Genomic DNA, 16,792 nt, shown 5'->3' on the forward strand with positions numbered 1-16,792 from the left:
CTACAAACTAGATAAACCAACATCACTGTCACGTGTGGGTTGTGAGACATAAGTTATGACATGTGTCAAACTTTATTGTGATTTGTAATTTCGTGACACGTATTTCATACAACTTTACCGATGAATATAAAAAAAAATCACTTAAAGCAGACTTTAGTAAATAAAAATTTCTCATAAATAATTTGTTTTAGAAGAAAAAAACTTTCACACAGGTTGGGATTAATAGTATGTAAAAAAAATAGTTATTGTTTATTACTATAAACATTTTATCTTGTATTTTTCGTTTCAGCAGAATGGCAGGCGTAGAACAGCCTTGTTATACTTTAATTAATTTCCCAACAGACACTGAGCCATACAATGAGATGCAACTTAAAATTGATCTAGGTATGTGTAATGCACATGTAAATATTTAGTAATTGTCATTTACAAAAAAAATCTTATCTGATTTCTAATATCTATTGGTCAATACTTGGGTATATTTCCTGTAACACTAATCAATTTAGATTTTAAAATTATAGTCAACCTGTGCTTATGTAGCACAGCAAGTAGCAATTTGGATTTGATGTATAGTTTTTAAATTTAACTTAAATTATAGTAGTCTTCTGTAAAATTTTATGTACAGTGTACAAGTTATATTAATACTGATAAATTAAATTTCTATCTAGAAAAAGGTGATATCAAAAAGAAAATTGAAGCTTTAAAGAAGACAATTGGTATAATTTTATCTGGTGAAAAAATACCAGGTCTTTTGATGATTATCATTCGATTTGTATTGCCACTGCAAGACCATACAATAAAAAAGTTGTTATTGATCTTTTGGGAGATTGTCCCAAAAACCACACCAGATGGCAAACTCTTACAAGAAATGATTCTTGTATGTGATGCATATAGAAAGGTAATAGTCCTATAATTAATATTAATAGTTGTAATTGCACCAAGTTATAAGTCAATATCATTAGTACTAGTCTAAACCAAATTTTGCTTAAATATATATTTTTTTATATAATAGGGGGCAAATGGGCAGGAGTGTCACCTGATGTTAAGTGATACCGTCGCCCATGAACACTCTTAATGCCAGAGGGCTCGTGAGTGTGTTGCCGGCCTTTTAAAAATTTGTATGTTCTTTTCTTGAAGGACCCTAAGTTAAATTGGTTCAGAAGTACTTTTAGTGGGCAGCTGGTTCCATAAGTTCCATGGTTTTACTAAATTTACCTTTTTTAATAAGTATTACTTTTGTGGCTGTAATTTTGCCATACTGATAGGGCCTATAAATTCTTCAATAGTCATGGGAGCAAATTTCTATTTGCAACACTATTTGACTAAATCTGGAAGCTTTTAAGTAAAAAAATGAGATACTCTAAGATGTCATTACAAAAAGAAACAAATTTATGTCCTGAGAACCAATAAGCATAATTGAAGTGATAAGATGGCATTTTGTATAAACAGTTAAACATTATATTTTTTTAGGATCTTCAACATCCAAATGAGTTTCTTCGTGGTTCAACACTACGCTTCTTGTGTAAGTTGAAAGAACCAGAATTGCTGGAGCCTTTGATGCCTGCAATCAGAGCTTGCCTGGAACATAGACATTCATATGTGAGGAGAAATGCTGTCCTTGCTATATTTACAATTTTCAGGTACAATTTATTTTCTTATATTATTATGAACAAAGTTAGAGTTATAAAAAAATCTATATTCCTTTTTATTTATGAGTTATGATCACTAATAATATTTTATTGTAGTATATAAAGTTTAAATATCATAAATATTGGAAAAATTGTGTTTTTTCTAACACTTTTAGTAAACTTTCGGTACTGTTTTCCCAGTATGCAAAATGAGATGTTTCCATATTAGGGTTGCCTGGAAGAAATTGCTTGTTAGCGATAGGGCCGCCTTTTGCCTAATAACTTATGTAATCTACTTACTATTTGTTTTTTTATTTGTATAATTATGTTTATTATGGTAACAAAGTATAAAAAAAAATTGATATAATATATTGTGCTTTTTAATTTGTAGGAACTTTGAGTTTCTCATTCCTGATGCCCCAGAACTTGTGGCTAACTTCCTGGAAGGTGAACAGGACATGTCTTGCAAGCGTAATGCGTTCCTTATGCTGTTACATGCTGACCAAGAGAGGGCACTGTCCTATCTCTCCTCAAGACTGGACAGTGTTCACGGCTTTGGTGATATCCTGCAATTAGTCATTGTGGAATTAATCTATAAGGTAAAACATAATGTCTAATGTTGTATACTTTTAAATTTTGACTTAATTTTTAATTTTACTAATTTAGCTTTATACATTTTTTTTGTATTTGGAAGACAAACATTTATACACAAATTAACACAATAACATAGAAAGCTAAAACTAAATATAACAAAAAGATACTAGTACTGTACATAACAGTGTTAAATTGACCTTACTCAGTATGTTTTCTGTGGACACTCGGACAAGTCTTGTGAGCTCAGCTGTGACTTTCAGTGAGACCATTGAGTGTTTTAAGACACAAAGGGACAGCAAAATAAAGTCATTTGATTTTTAATTTGTTCCCTCTTTTCTGTTACGCCATTATAGTTTGACAGTAATCATCTTGATACTTTTTATGTATAAATTCATGAGAAATATGAATCATACTAGTTTTGACATAAATCTCTCGCGGTTCGCACAGAGTACAAATTTTTAATTTTGATAAGAATTGAAAAACTTTCCAGGTATGCCATGTGAACCCAAGCGAGCGTTCCCGTTTTATTCGTACAGTGTACGGTCTTCTGAATGCACCAAGTGCCGCTGTGCGTTATGAAGCTGCTGGTACACTCATCACCTTATCCAATGCGCCTGCTGCACTTAAGGTAATTAAAAAAAGTTACTTTTAGAAATGAAAAAAAAAAGTTTAAAAAAGACGAAAAATAAATCTTAATAGAGACTACCTGTTTCGTCAACTGCCCTGACTACAATTACCGGTGAAACAATAATTGTTTCGAGTTGATAGACGCTGAAGCGTGATCACTGTCATGTCATCTAATTAAATAACGTTTTTACGTTATCAACCAATGACAAATGTTTTACACGAAACTTTTGTAAATAGTACATATTTACATTACCATAAGAAATTTAACAAAAGGCTCACATAACAGATGATATCAATTACATTTGACATATGACATTTACATTTCGCAGGCAGCGGCAGCTTGCTACATTGAGCTCATAGTAAAGGAAAGTGACAATAACGTGAAGCTAATAGTGGTGGGGAAGTTGAGTGCGCTTCGGGCTGTTGGAGGCGCGGCTGCAGCCAGGGCTTTGCCTGATCTAGCAATGGATGTCCTGAGAGTATTAGCAGCTTGTGATCTTGACGTTAGACGACACACCTTGCACCTCGGTGAGACTTCTAATCTTTATATAATCTATTCCGAACCTGTCAATAACTTATGTTTAATCACAATAAAATCATATTAATCTATGGTTTGATTAACCATTTAATCTGAGCGGAGAGAAAACCACAGTCTTAGTAATTCTTTGGTACATGTCATTTCATTTATTCACAATTTTTTTTATATCAAGTGTCAAGTCGAACTAAAGTTAACACGTAATAGTGTTGTCAATAAAACAAAAAAGTAAATTTGTCATGTCAAATACCACGACAGTTCTCTTTCATATAAACTCTAAATGGTTATTCAAACCATAGATAAATAATATAATTTGTGTTGTGTGTTTAAACATAGGTAGTTATTGACTTTGGTTTTCGCGAGTACTACAAAAATAAATTACAGTTTTTTTGATATGAGTCTAGTATTGATCTTCTGCTGTTTTGCGAGTTTTTAATCTTCTTAATAAATTCTATATTGCAAAGAGGAAATAATTGTATGCATATAACTACTGTTCCAATTTAAAAAATAACTAGAAAAAAATCGTTCTTTGTCCTAAAGTAAGATTTTCAGCTTAATTATGCGCGAAAACTAAAAGAAAAATACCTCTTTATGGTTAGGTTAGTGTGTGTTATTGTGATAGTTAAAGTAATAAGTCTTTAATACATTTAAATTAACGCGCGATCATACTATGGTTTTTACGTTCACCTAGTGCTGCTAGATGGCACTCATTTGATACACAACGATCCGGTGTAAATATATACATTTTTAATGTAAATGCACATAGAAAATTTATCTTAATTTAAAAACTAAAACCACAACTTTTGAAATTTTCTGTCATCTAAATAGAAAAGCCAACTTTTTACTAGTTAGGTTTTAAAATTAATTAAAAAAGAAAGTATATTGATAACATTTGTTTCAGTTTATGTAGAAGTCGCTTTTCTACTAATATTCATAAGCGATGTACAAATATTTGATGTAATGTTTATTTTTATTATTTTTTATCTAGCTTTGGAATTGGCGACGCCTCGTCACGCGGAAGAGCTGGTGAGCGTTTTGCGCAAGGAATGTGCGCGCGCGCACAGTGCAGAGCACGAGGATGCTACTAAGTACCGACAACTGTTGGTTCGCGCTATGCATCGCGCTGCTATCAAGGTATGTAAACTGTCACTACAGAAGATTTATTGTATTTATTTACGGATAAGATTTTTTTAAATTTCATATTAATTATGAGGTACTAATGATCCTGAAAACTATTGGACTAGTTTTTTTAAAAATTGCAGCAATCTGTAAAGTGTCATTGTTAATTGTCATTAACGTCAACTGTTAAAGTGTGATGTGGTTTCGATTCGATTGAGAGTGGTCTAATTCTAATGGTGTTATGCCAAACACGATTTAAGAAAAGTTATTTACAATATAACGAATTATTTGTAGGAAATACATTCTAAAGTAATTAATTCTATCTTTCAAAATAATAAATAGGTGTATTAAAGTAATTAAGGTTGCTATAGTCATAGTTAAACTAGTGCTCTCATAGCAGTTTTTATTTTATTTTATTGGTCGGGCTTCATAAACAGTGATCATTGTAATCTGTTATCATCAAATGCGGCTGAAATATTGCTGCGTTTTTATTTTTTTCTATAAATATAAATTTGTTGTACTTCAAAACAGTTACATATTGGGGACTCATGGAATTTGAGTTAATTAAGCACGATCTATGTATGTCAAAATCCAATACGTTTTGGCATACTTAGCTCGAAGTTTCGACTTTTTCGAGTTTTTCCCTATAACACAAATAATTTCCTAAATTTATTTCAAAGGAATTACAGTCGACTCTCGATTATTTGAAACTCAAAGGATCAAAAATAAATTATAAGTTACCAAGAGTTCAAGCATTAAAAAACCACGAGGGGGAGGAGGGACTCCAGTTTGATCGAAATTCGTGAAAATATATCTATATTATTATATTAACAATTAAATACATATTTTTTATTTTGAAAAGGAGTCTGTAACCTTTTTTGAGTGACTTCGGTCTATAATTTTTCAACGAATTAAAAAGAAATAATTGACGGGTCTACACATGATAAACACAAATTATAGATAGTAGCGAAGTCAGGGTTTCAAATTATCGCATGTTGGCGAGCAAGATACTATTTCTTCAACTTCAAATTACTGAGGGGACCAATTTATCAAGTACTTTTGCCAGGGACCGGAAAAATTTAAATTATGAAAAGATTCATATGATCGAAAGTCGACTCTACAACCATTAAAACATGCATAATGCTTAGTTATAATTTTAAGTTTTTACATTTATGTATAAATATAATAGTTCCCGGAAGTAGCTGGTAGCGTGGCACCAGCGATGATGGAACAGCTGGGTGAAGGTGGAGAAACTGCAGCTCAAGATGTGATGCTGTTCCTAAGGCATGCACTTCACTCCTTCCCTGATCTGCGGTCTACTATATATGAGGTATCGGCTTCTTACACATAGATAACAATTTACATTTGTTATGTGGTCGTAATCACTATATAATTTATATTAGTTGACTATACACAGACGCATGGACTTTTTTATTATTATTTTAAAGCGACGAGAATTAAGTTCATTCTGTTTGAAGCTGGATAACAACTGACTTTAATGGTTTAAAATATGAGCTTAGGGGTAAAGGGGTTGCTAACAAATATAAACTTGGCTTTTAGGCTTCTAGGCTTGGCACAGATCTAAGGGTTCATAAATCTGTATGAAACTTATATTATTGGACATTATCGGAAACGAGAATGTTAAAATACAATCTATGAGTGTCGTAAAACATAAGGGCTGAATATTGTCTTCAAGTGTACGATTGTTTACGCATTTAATTATTAACTAAAATATTTATATGTAACTTAACTAAAGTTAGGTATAACTTGATTTTTGAATATTTTTCTTGAAGAGTTCTTATATTCTCCTATAATTTGTGTATAGAATATTTTTTATTCAAACATTATTAATCCAGTGGCGCTACTTTTTATGGGATTTGTTCTCAGATTGTGTTTGTTTGTTTGGTCAGTTTTATTTTAAAGAAAACACCTATTTGATCAGCCTTCTTCTGTTTGATATATTGTTTTTTTGGGTTTGATACATTCCAGTTTCCATACTAAGTTGACCTTCACTGTAGAAACAAGTACTAATTTGGCACATATCTATGGTACTTCGATTATGCTTATGTATTATAATTGGCACGCTCGATCTCCTGGATGAGGATCTCACGGTTAAGGCACTAGGTCAACACTGCTTGGTTAAAATTTTACAATAAGATCTTAGATGTACAAATTATTATCAGAAACTTCTGGAATCCGTGAAAAATATCCGGGTGGGAAAGATCGCTCGATCAGCTCTTTGGCTGGTAGCGGAGTTCGCGGACACACCGGAGCGAGCAGCTGCTGCTTTAGACGTACTTGCTGAGTTACTGCCATCTGACGACGGAGAAGCTCAATCGGTACGTAAAATAGGCAGTTTTTTTTTAAGTTGATGGTATCATGTAAGAAGTATCAATTAAGATAAGCCGCTATGGCCGTGTCGGGGAAGATTAATATGTTCGACCATATTTTAAAAAAAATAAGTGTTCTATTACCGTGTTTAATGCAGGAGGAGGCCAGCAAGCCAGAGGCACCACGTCAACTGGTGACCAGTGATGGGGCTTATGTCACTCAATCCGCCTTCAGTGTACAGCAGTAAGTTATTTAAAAATCCAACTTAGCTATTGATCGTTTGCGTTTTTAGTTATTTTCCTTTTCTAATAAATAAATTAAAATTTAAAATTTTAATGTTTAATTTTTTACTTATAATTAAAAAAAAATTAAATACCCTGGCTTTGTACGCACTTTGCGTTCATCTGTGATGACCGTGGTCATCGGTAAACAATAGCATAGCCTACAAGCCATTAGAGGAACAGGTGCAAAAAAATTTGTTGGCAGTTGCAACGTATCGTGTTTCAGGCCGTCCACCACAACATCCACCAAAAACGGTCTCTCAGAAGCAGTGAGATCCGGTGAGAGTTTTACTGCGGCGTGCGCCTGTTCTGCGCTGTGCAAGCTCGCTCTGCGCCTGGAGGAGCCCCAGCAGAGGCTTCGTGCTCTGCTCTTGGCTGCACAGCTGGTAGCTTACCATAAGCTTGATGCAAGTCAGTAATTATATAGAAAAATTATATAGTAGAAATCTCTTAAGGACGTGTCTTATCGCCATTGGTAATTACCAATACTGGTTCATTCCAGTATTGCTTTTCAGAGTTTCCTAGCGCATACAAATTTTAATAATCAAAATATTGTATTATATTGTTCTTATCACGAGTTTAGTCATCGGGTATATATTTATTTTATTAACACTTAATAGTTTTAATTAAATATACGAAATGCAAGCTATACTGTACGAAGTTTTTTGGAGGATTCCCTTTTAGCTGCCTATAAAATTCCGTTACAATTCGACTCGTGTTTTAGATTTTTTTTAAATAGATTTCGATTATAGAATCTTACATAGCTTAAAATTAAGCTTGGTGCACTATTTATTCTATTTATTCTGTACTGCAAATGATGTTAATGTGATGTGAATGTTATTTTTAGTATAGTGGACTCGTTAATTATAATAATAATATAATATATATAAGGGAGCGTTCAAGTATTACGTCACGCAATTTTTGGAGATTCTTGACCCCATGAAACGCGCCGTAATTTTTCTGTATCCAGTAGTAAAACGTTTCGTGACCAACCCCGTGACTCGTGACTTTTTATACCTAAAACTTACCATTATGTGGTGTAAAGTACTGGAATGTGTTAATACTTGTTAATACATATGAAATTTGTCTCTGGTCAGTTGACTTTCAAATTATCGAGAGTCGATTGTACTTTTGTACACTAAAATTATTAGCGAAACTAAAATTTATTTCCTATTAATGATTGCTTCTTTAAAATTTTAGATGAAACCGGTGGTCTAACTACGGACGATATTGAGCACGCGGCGTTGTGCGCACGCGCAGGTCTGGAGCAGTCGGGGGTAGTGCGAAGTGCTCTATTGCAGGGATCTCGTCGGGCTCTCGCTGCCCTGCTTGCACTGCCTGATCGCGCATTGCCGGATCTCATGCCCGATGTTGAGGTATAATAACTATATCTACCGTTGTTTAACTGTAAAATACAGTTAATTTTGCCAAAGATTCAGAGGAATTCTAAGCTAACATCATGAAGTAACTTTTTAAAATAATACGTTTTACTTTCCTTTTTTAATTACTTATTCCATATTCTATATGTGAAGATTTTTAATTCGCCCACATTGTTATATGTATATAAATCTATTTCTGTATTGTACTGTTAATCTTCTTAATAAATAAATAAATATTATCTCCGAACGCGTATTTTCGAAGGAGATAAGTAAATCGAATGGGTTTACACATACGTATGTTGTTCGTATATATGGTGTAATCCGTTTTGGCTTTATTGTTTATTTAGAATTGTTATTATTACTTTAAAAACAACTGGATGTGAATATACTGTATAAACAAATAACATCTTTCTGTTTGAATTTTTTTGGTCTGTAAATTTGTATGAAGAGAAATATTTTTTTAAATTCAGTGATGTTTGTACATTTTAGCAAGAGCAGACAGAAAAGAAGGCTGAGCGTAAAGTGGAGATTGAACAAGGCATCTCCTTCGGGATGTTGGCTGGTGCCACTGCACCTCAACAACACGATATGTTTGAGCTGTCTCTTAACAAGGCTGTGCAAGGTCGGTAGAGATAGAGAGTGGGGAATTGTTTATATAGCATTGAACTGAATTATTTCACTGATATAAGCTTATAGGTCATGGTAAACTAATGCAAAAATCGCTACATATTAGAATTATTTTCAGACTTGGCCTCGCTGACCAACAATATTTTTTTTGGACGGCAATAATTTATAGGAAAAATTAATTTTAGGTCGCACAGCCCCAAGCAGCGCAAGCGCAGGTTCGCTTTCCCGCGTTCGTCAGTTGACTGGTTTGTCGGATCCGGTGTACGCGGAAGCCATCGTATCTGTCAACCAATACGATATCGTATTGGACGTGCTCGTGGTCAATCAAACAGGTATGTTTAAAATTTAGTATTATGTAAATAATTATAAGTTTTTAATAATAATCCGTTCAAAAAGTGTTTTTCTTAAGGTATGTTTAGATTTAGAATGTATTAATTGTAATTGTGTTTTGACATTGACACACTTGACTTAAAGTCCATAGTAATGGTGCAGAGGGCAGACAGCGTAGAAAACCAGCTTGATCCCGGGCAACTCTTTTAATCCACTCCACGTTATTCCAACCTCCCCTCGTCTCCGTTATGATGCTTTGTTGCCAGGTCTGGTTTTGGCGGCCGTGTTTCCTTTCACCTTGAGGATTCCAGTCGAGGGGTTGTTTGACAATGTGACTTGGCTCATATCCACTTTCGGCATTTTAAAGACCTGTCATTTGTCATTGAAAGCTCCCATAACGGATGATTATAGATTCTCTCGGGCCAGAATATTACTAGGATTTTAAGGCAGGGGTACACGAAGATCCGGACGAAATTTTGACATTACTCTCCCCCCATTACAAGGATTTTAAGGCAAGGGTACACGAAGATCCGGACGAAATTTTGACATTACTCTCCCCCCATTACAAGGATTTTAAGGCAAGGGTACACGAAGATCCGGACGAAATTTTGACATTACTCTCCCCCCATTAGAAGGATTTTAAGGCAAGGGTACACGAAGATCCGGACGAAATTTTGACATTACTCTCCCCCCATTACAAGGATTTTAAGGCAAGGGTACACGAAGATCCGGACGAAATTGTGACATTACTCTCCCCCCATTACAAGGATTTTAAGGCAAGGGTACACGAAGATCCGGACGAAATTTTGACATTACTCTCCCCCCATTACAAGGATTTTAAGGCAAGGGTACACGAAGATCCGGACGAAATTTTGACATTACTCTCCCCCCATTACAAGAATTTTAAGGCAAGGGTACACGAAGATCCGGACTAAGTTTTGACATTACTCTCCCCCCATTACAAGGATTTTAAGGCAAGGGTACACGAAGATCCGGACGAAATTTTGACATTACTCTCCCCCCATTACAAGGATTTTAAGGCAAGGGTACACGAAGATCCGGACTAAGTTTTGACATTACTCTCCCCCCATTACAAGAATTTTAAGGCAAGGGTACACGAAGATCCGGACGAAATTTTGACATTACTCCCCCCCCCAAAATAAATAATTATTTTATAGGTGATTTATGCGAGTGCTTTATGTTTAAATAACATTTCCACGGGAATTTATTACTTAATTTTGGTACTAGTCTGCTACGTCATTTTTTTTAAATTTATCTCCTTTACTCTTGTAGGCCGGGATATTATTCACATAATTTGGATACATATGTAGTTTTGCCTTGTTACGAATATCGAGGACTGGTTATATAACCTTATAAATTACTTTGCATTACGTAAAGTATTGTCAAGTCAACGTTTCAGAAATTCGTATTATTTTGACACTTACCCGTAATGTCAATTGACACGTTGACACTTCTAGAAGCTGGGAGTAGATCTTATATTTTCGTGTATCGATCTGTCCTAAATAATTTACGTCATCTTCATTAGTAAGTACGAACTTTATTGTAATGGTATAACATCACCATAAATACATTATTTTCTTTCAGACGATACGCTTCAAAACTGTACCGTGGAGTTGGCAACACTGGGAGAGTTAAGACTAGTGGAGCGCCCGTCACCTCTCGTATTGGCCCCTCGGGACTTTGCCACTATCCGCGCACACGTCAAGGTGGCCTCTACTGAGAATGGAATTATTTTCGGCAATATCGGTATGTAAGAGCAGTGTTGGCCTAGTGACTTCAGCGTGCGACTCTCATCCCTGAGGTCGTAGGTTCGATCCTCGGCTGAGCACAAAGGGATTTTCTTTCTATATGCTCATTTAACATTCGCTCGAACGGTGAAGGAAAACATCGTGAGGAAACCGGCTTGAGAACCAAAGAGTCGACGGTGTCTGTCAGGCATAGAAGGCTGATCGCCTACTTGCCCATTCAATTCACAAACGATCATGAAACAGATACAGAAATCTGAGCTCCAGACCTAAAAGCTTGTAGCGCCATTGATTTATTTTTAATATCAGTATGTAAACCCTCTAAGTAATGTTTTTACATTATATTAACGGTATATAATTAATTTTTGACATATAAAATCATTTGTATCATCGTATTGGACACGTTTTACTTTTGGGTACAGAAACATTAAGGGCGCGTTACACGGGGGCGTCATGAATCTCCAAAGATTGCGTGACGTAATACTTGAACGCTCCCTTAGCGGAAGATTTTTTTTTCCATTTAAGTTTTATATGACTATTTGAATAGTTTTTTTGACAACCCCAACATGTAGTACTATATGTGGGGTGTCTCTGCATCTTCTACTGTATTTACGATAGAGTGTTCAGAGGAAGTTGTTCGGTTTTATACCTGCAAATATGCGCGGCGGTAGCACTTAACATCAGGTGAGCCTGCTCGTTTGCCCCCCGTTGTATGAAAAAAAAACTAGCAAGAATAATTTCTAAAATCCATTGATATTTGTATAGAAAACATAGCCAAAGGTTGGCTTAGCTCAGCTAAATAGGAAGAACTATACTTATAAAAATACATTATCAATACGAGAAACTACCGTTCAGTTCGTGTCAGAGCCTTTGTGTGTGCATAATTTTAAATATTAAATAAATATAATATTGATCAGGTGTTGTCAGTATATGTGTACAGTATATACGTACTTCTAATGAATAAACACATTTTTTTTAAGTGTATGAAGTGAGTGGCGCATCGTTAGACCGCGGTGTGGTTGTCCTGAACGACATACACATAGACATAGTGGACTACATTCATCCAGCTGGCTGTTCTGATGCTGACTTCAGACGCATGTGGGCCGAGTTTGAGTGGGAGAACAAGGTATATACCAATAGTTTCTAGAGCTAATAAAAAAATATTTATATCCCCCCCCCCATATACCCCCTTATTGTGGAGCTAACAGAGACACTAAAGCAGGGCGTATAATGGTTTATAATTTAAAAAAATATATTTTGATTGGCACTATAATGGTAAATCTAAATCTAGGCTACTTAATAAGTAGAATCATCTCTATAAATATCTATCTTCCCTCATTAAATCAACATGATTGGTAAGAGACTTTGGCATTGAAAAAATATGGGGGCGTTGTCCTCACTTAGATTTTCTTAGTATAAGCGTGCACTCGCATATCATTTCAATTAACACAGTATTGATAAGCTTTTAAAGCATTTTATCACTTAAAAGCACAAATTTCGATATTTGAGGTCCTAATTTGTTGAAAAAAAATTATACGAAATTGTTTGTTTTTGTATTTTGGAGACCGATTGAACGATATCTTTTAAAGTATGCGATTTTAAGTTTTGATAGAAGATGAAACCTTTTAACTTTTTTTTAAAGTTCATTTCTCTCAACAAACCAAAATATAGTCAAAAGTTTATTGAGTATATAACTTTAACAAAAGTATTTTATACTAGAAATGGTATGGTTTTTTAGTTTTTGTGCATAATTAACAGAAACGTCACAAAATATACTTTCGTTTGAACCACATATTTTGATGTGAAACATCTATAGCCGCACGTAAAACCAATTACTGGCGTGGGGACGCATGCCGTGGCGTACACACTACTGCATATAGACTGTATATATATACCAACGTATATATTGTTACAATAATAATTATTATTGTAACAATTAACAAACAAATTTATTGTGAAACATTCATTATTGATACTTATAATTTACGATTTTAGTAATATATTGAAATAACTAGCTAAGATTCTTGAGTTTACTAATATATTGAAGCTAATTAAAATTTACTAATGTTATGTCCAATACTTTTGTAACATCGACCAATTGTCACAGTAATACCGTCCTCAGGGGCAACATCGAATATAACTATTACCGAAGTCACTGATTAAACGAATTAAGTAGTCACGATTTGAAATAAATTCGTAAATTTTTGTATTTAATGAAAATAAATGTTTATTCAATAAATAGTCATCGATATCTGGAAAAAAATCGTAATATTTTATTTTATCATTATGACATATTTAGTTCATATCACAATATGTTCTTTTCTGCATATTACTTTTACAAAATAATGTCGATGTTTCACATCTGCCAGGCGTCCCGTGACGGCTCACATTTTTTTTTATTGGAATCATGTTAACTGTTTAATTACGTATATACCTATTCTCTATGTAAAAAAATACACAGGAACCGTAACACAAGTACCTAAACACCGTGATTTAATAATACCTTTTATAAATTAATTTATTATTTTGTATTACAGGTATCAGTGAACACAACTATTACTGATCTTCGGGTGTACTTGGATCATTTGTTAGCCTCCACCAACATGAAGTGTCTCACACCGGATAAGGTATTATTGATTTATCATAAATTATTTTTTGAAGTTATACTATTGGCGCGTTAGGGAAAAATGATGAGAGTTATGTTTTTACGATGCGCGCGTACACCGGCACAAAAAACCGAAAAAAGTTTAAATTATTTTTGTGTGATATTTAAATAAACTTTCAATGTATTAAATACCTATTGTAAGTATCGTTTTTACAAACGTAGAATAAGGTGAACGATTTTTCTTTTAAGAAGAGTTTATCTTGTTACCCCATAGAAGTATAACTTCTAACGCGTGTACGTATACGTACGCATATATATACACATGTTTTTTTTAATGTATAAAAAATAAATCAATGGCGTTACAACCTTTTTAGATCTGGGCCTCAGATTCTGTATCTGTTTCATGATCATTTATCATTAAAATCTAATATGCAAGTAGGTGATCAGCCTCCTGTGCCTGACACACGCAGTTGGTTCTAAGGCAAGCCGGTTTCCTCACGATGTTTTCCTTCACCGTTCGAGCCACCTTCACTTATTGTTAAATGCGCACATAGAAAGAAAATCGATTGGTTCACAGCCGGGGATCGAACCTACGACCTCCGGGATGAGAGTCGCATGCTGAAGCCACTAGGCCAACACTGCTCCTTTTTTAATGTATAGTAAAAATTAAATTCGAAAAAAAAAATCGATTCGATGAAAGTTAGTTAATGAAAGTTTAAATTTCGTATGAAAATTTCTTTACTTCGACCACCATACAAGTTACATGTTTAAGTCCTTATTAGATAGTTTAATAGACGTCTAGTAAACGCCTTCCCCCAGGACTTTGTTGAAAGGTATATTATGAATTATTTTGCAGGCTCTGTCCGGTCAATGTGGATTTATGGCGGCCAATTTGTACGCGCGTTCGATATTCGGAGAAGACGCGCTCGCAAACCTTTCTATTGAGAGTCCCCTTCATCGGACGAACGGGCCCGTTGTTGGACACGTACGGATACGAGCTAAGAGCCAGGTGAGTTTTATCTAAATATATATGCATATCTAATGAATTGTTCGTTTGTCTCGCTAAAACTCGAGAATGGCTGGACCGATTTGGCTAATTATGATATTGAAATATTTGAGGAAAACACTTATTATAAACTTATTTATATAATTTTAAATTTAAATTTTTCCGACGTTTCGCATGCTTTGTCACGGTGACTGAAGACAAAAGGTGTTGAATGTCAAAAGTATCACAGCTAATATCAGCAGTAGAGATTGATGTTATCTGTATATATTTTAAATATTTAAATTGAAAATTGTGTAAATAATTATAAGTTTATAATAATAATACATAGCTTCAATCAGTTTTAAAAAGTGTTTTTTTAATGTGTAAAAGTTAACAAAAGACAATATTATATTTGAGGCGTTTCAGGGAATGTTTAAACCGTGTTAAAGATAAATAACAATTAAATATACAGTCAAAATCTGTTACATCGATGGGACTACTCACATTTGGCCGTAAAAACCGATAGTCGTAACAGCCGATGACGTTGTTATTAAGTACCTAATACAATAGAATTCAGCCATCAATTTTTGTTCAATATAAACGGTATGTTGTTCTAAACGATGTCGTCGTATACGGGTTTGACTGTATATATGAAAGAGGTACGAATTAATTTTCCAATAAAAACTGTTCCCAGCTTATTTGACGTCTTTGGTATATTCCGGTGCAGCTTTTAAAAAATATTTTTGATCTTAAACAAATATATGTAGGTGATACGAAATTCACCGGGTCATCTAGTTACTTTAAATTAATGAATCCTCACAACTAAAGTAATCTTTCCTCTCATTCTTTCGAGTTGTGTTTACGCTGTGATGTAGAGTGATAGATGAATCTATACAAAAACTGATAATGGGTGTAGATAATATTAAAAAAATACACAGACTTTAAAGATACCTGTCGACATTATTTACCGAGGTGTTCAAAATTACTGAACCAATTTTTATGAAACTTTAAGTTGAATTATTATTAAATTAAAAAAATATCATCTGAATACAGTACAGAAATATGTCTGTCTAAGATTGTTCCCGTTGTGGTGTTGACATATTTTAAAATTATTTTTTCATCGAACAATGTTCAGACAAATATTCACAAACTAAATAGTTTTTGGAAAACTATATATGTATGGGAACCACGCAAGATTTCATAAACACACACACTCATATTGTAAAAGAAAAACTATCCAAGAATAATCCAAGCAAATATATTAGAAATGCGTCTCTATTGATAACTTAAACCTATTTAAAGTAATTTTTATTCTTACTTTACCTCTTATCCTTTCGATTCTACGAAAGCCTTACGGTAAGGTTCTGGGGTTACAAAAACTAAACCTTCTCATATATTGACGATTACGATTTTTTTGTTTTATTATTTAGATTTAAGATTAAGACTACATTTTATTAAATGTTTTATATTCTTCTTTTTTAAACATGCACCATGTAAAAGCCATTACCAAGGAAGGCCTGTAATCTTATTGCCCTCCAAGCTAGCGTCATATCAATTTTGTCACAACCATATTTTGTTAGAAATAATTACTATTGATAAAGAGTAAATCGATACATTTGCACTTCTTTAACTGTAGTATTCGTTCTCTTTCTGTCAAATTGTGTTTACGCTGAGATTGAAAGAGACAGACAGAACTTTCTAAGAATAAGGTTATAAGTATTTGTATTCGTGTTACAGGGTATGGCTCTCAGTCTCGGTGATAAAATCAACTTAATGCAAAAGTCACCTCAGCAGAAGCTGACGGAAAACGCCATTCCCGCTGCATAATCCTTCGTAAGCTAATTTAGTTATGATTAAAATATATTCTAATTTACAATATAATATTCAAAATTGTTTTTTTTTTGCATTTATCATGAAACATTGTCAATGAGTATTATAAGTGAATTTGTATGTTATTGATAAATATTATTGTAGTAAATATATTTTTA

At 33.8% G+C, this 16,792-nt stretch overlaps 1 protein-coding gene across 2 annotated transcripts; it reads left to right on the plus strand.

Moving 5' to 3' along the window:
- The first annotated feature begins 80 nt into the window (after window positions 1-80).
- Window positions 81-16,760, plus strand: LOC123711284 (coatomer subunit beta). 2 transcript variants are annotated; one of them, XM_045663789.1, is made up of 20 exons: window positions 81-212; window positions 290-384; window positions 666-895; window positions 1,468-1,637; window positions 2,017-2,224; window positions 2,710-2,847; window positions 3,176-3,374; window positions 4,370-4,515; window positions 5,690-5,830; window positions 6,684-6,839; window positions 6,989-7,074; window positions 7,339-7,523; window positions 8,313-8,488; window positions 8,981-9,113; window positions 9,304-9,450; window positions 11,054-11,215; window positions 12,195-12,340; window positions 13,752-13,841; window positions 14,676-14,828; window positions 16,542-16,760. In XM_045663789.1, the coding sequence occupies exons 2-20, from the start codon at window positions 294-296 to the stop codon at window positions 16,629-16,631; spliced, it is 2,847 nt and encodes a 948-aa protein (XP_045519745.1). In that variant the 5' UTR covers window positions 81-212; window positions 290-293; the 3' UTR covers window positions 16,632-16,760. The 2 variants fall into 2 exon arrangements, with proteins under 2 accessions (XP_045519745.1, XP_045519744.1); XM_045663788.1 differs by having other exon boundaries at window positions 89-212; window positions 293-384.
- The last annotated feature ends 32 nt before the right edge of the window (window positions 16,761-16,792 follow it).

Source organism: Pieris brassicae, chromosome 6, assembly GCF_905147105.1.
Source record: "Pieris brassicae chromosome 6, ilPieBrab1.1, whole genome shotgun sequence".
Lineage (NCBI taxonomy): Eukaryota > Metazoa > Arthropoda > Insecta > Lepidoptera > Pieridae > Pieris > Pieris brassicae.

Coding starts and splice junctions, on each gene's coding strand:
- LOC123711284 (XM_045663789.1), top strand. CDS start 294: ATGGCAGGCGTAGAACAGCCTTGTTATACTTTAATTAATTTCCCAACA. Junction 4,516..5,689: donor TGCATCGCGCTGCTATCAAG/GTATGTAAACTG, acceptor TAAATATAATAG/TTCCCGGAAGTAGCTGGTAG. Junction 14,829..16,541: donor GGATACGAGCTAAGAGCCAG/GTGAGTTTTATC, acceptor TTCGTGTTACAG/GGTATGGCTCTCAGTCTCGG.